The sequence below is a fragment of the Trypanosoma theileri genome (genome assembly GCF_002087225.1).
Source record: "Trypanosoma theileri isolate Edinburgh chromosome Unknown TM35_Tth_38_V1, whole genome shotgun sequence".
In the NCBI taxonomy this organism is placed as follows: domain Eukaryota; phylum Euglenozoa; class Kinetoplastea; order Trypanosomatida; family Trypanosomatidae; genus Trypanosoma; species Trypanosoma theileri.
This window is the reverse complement of record NW_021639880.1, coordinates 132,733-133,840: the sequence shown is the minus strand read 5'-3', so window position 1 is coordinate 133,840 and position 1,108 is coordinate 132,733. Positions and strand designations below refer to the sequence as shown.

Sequence of the window (1,108 nt, the reverse complement as noted above, 5' to 3'; positions counted from 1 at the left end):
AAGTAAACTCGCTTTATCTATGTATATATGTATGTATATAAATAAATAAATTTATTAAGCGGCTACAAAATCACGCAATTGCCGCAGCCACATCTCATACTCCTGCTGTTCCACCCACACAGAGTACTTCCCCACAAACTCCCCGAATTGATCATCTATACAACGTTCCGCCAACCATGCCTGTAAACCATCAAGCACTTCTTCCTCCGCCTCATCCAAGTTAGGACCGGGATAACCACCACATATATTGCTGTAATGTACAACCTCCTCCTCCTCCTCCTCCTTTTCTTTTTCTCCCTTTTCTTCTTCTTCTTCTTTCAGTTTATTTTCTTCTTTTTGAGAATTGGATGATGATGATGATGATGATGATGATGATGATGATGGATTAGAAGCCTCACTTCCACTTTCTCCTCCTTCCTGTTTCTTTGTTAATGCTGGAGGTTTGAATGAGCCATGAAAGACCACATTATCAATAATGAGTTCCCCATCTACAAAATCGGCTCGCACTTCAATACTTTCTTCATATAATCCACGTTCCTCTTCTTCCATATTCTCTACTTTATAGGGTGAAAGAGTTGTAGACATACCATGAGAAGATGGGATGTGTTGAATAAAGAGAGAAAAGGGAAAGTGTTCTCCACGCACATCACACTCCGGATCCAGTGAAGGATCTCGCGAAGTAAGCTGTACACGGATAGTGTGCCGTTCCAACATTCTTTCTTCTCCTTTTCCTTTTTCTTTTTCTTTTCCTTCTTTTCTTTCTTCTTTTCCATCTTTTTCATATTCTTGTTGATATTTATATTGTTTAGATGTGGTGGTGGATGTTGTTGTTGTTGTTGGTGGTAGCCAGCAGCGTCTACCGTAGAAGAGACTGGTGCCTGGGGCGTGATACATTTCCCAGCCCGCTGGCGGTGTGGGCGGCCCCTCTTCTTTATCTAAACGCAGCGCCTCATCTTGAATTTCCTTCTCTATACATTTGAGAAAACTGCGCTCGGGGAAGTCGGAGGGTGGGAGGGCCGTGCGGGGAGACCGCACCGTCATGGATCCCACACTCTCACTATTATTTTCTTTATTATTATTATTATTATTATTATTATTATTATTATTA

General features: G+C 41.5%; 1 protein-coding gene across 1 annotated transcript; it reads right to left on the bottom strand.

The window, feature by feature from the left end:
- Positions 1–54: 54 nt before the first annotated feature.
- On the bottom strand, positions 55–1,107 carry TM35_000381410 (putative mitochondrial glycoprotein-like protein; the record flags this gene model as incomplete). The annotated part of the gene is made up of 1 exon (XM_029029555.1): positions 55–1,107. A coding segment is annotated over one exon (1,053 nt), but the record flags the coding sequence as incomplete, so codon positions are not given.
- Position 1,108: the final 1 nt, after the last annotated feature.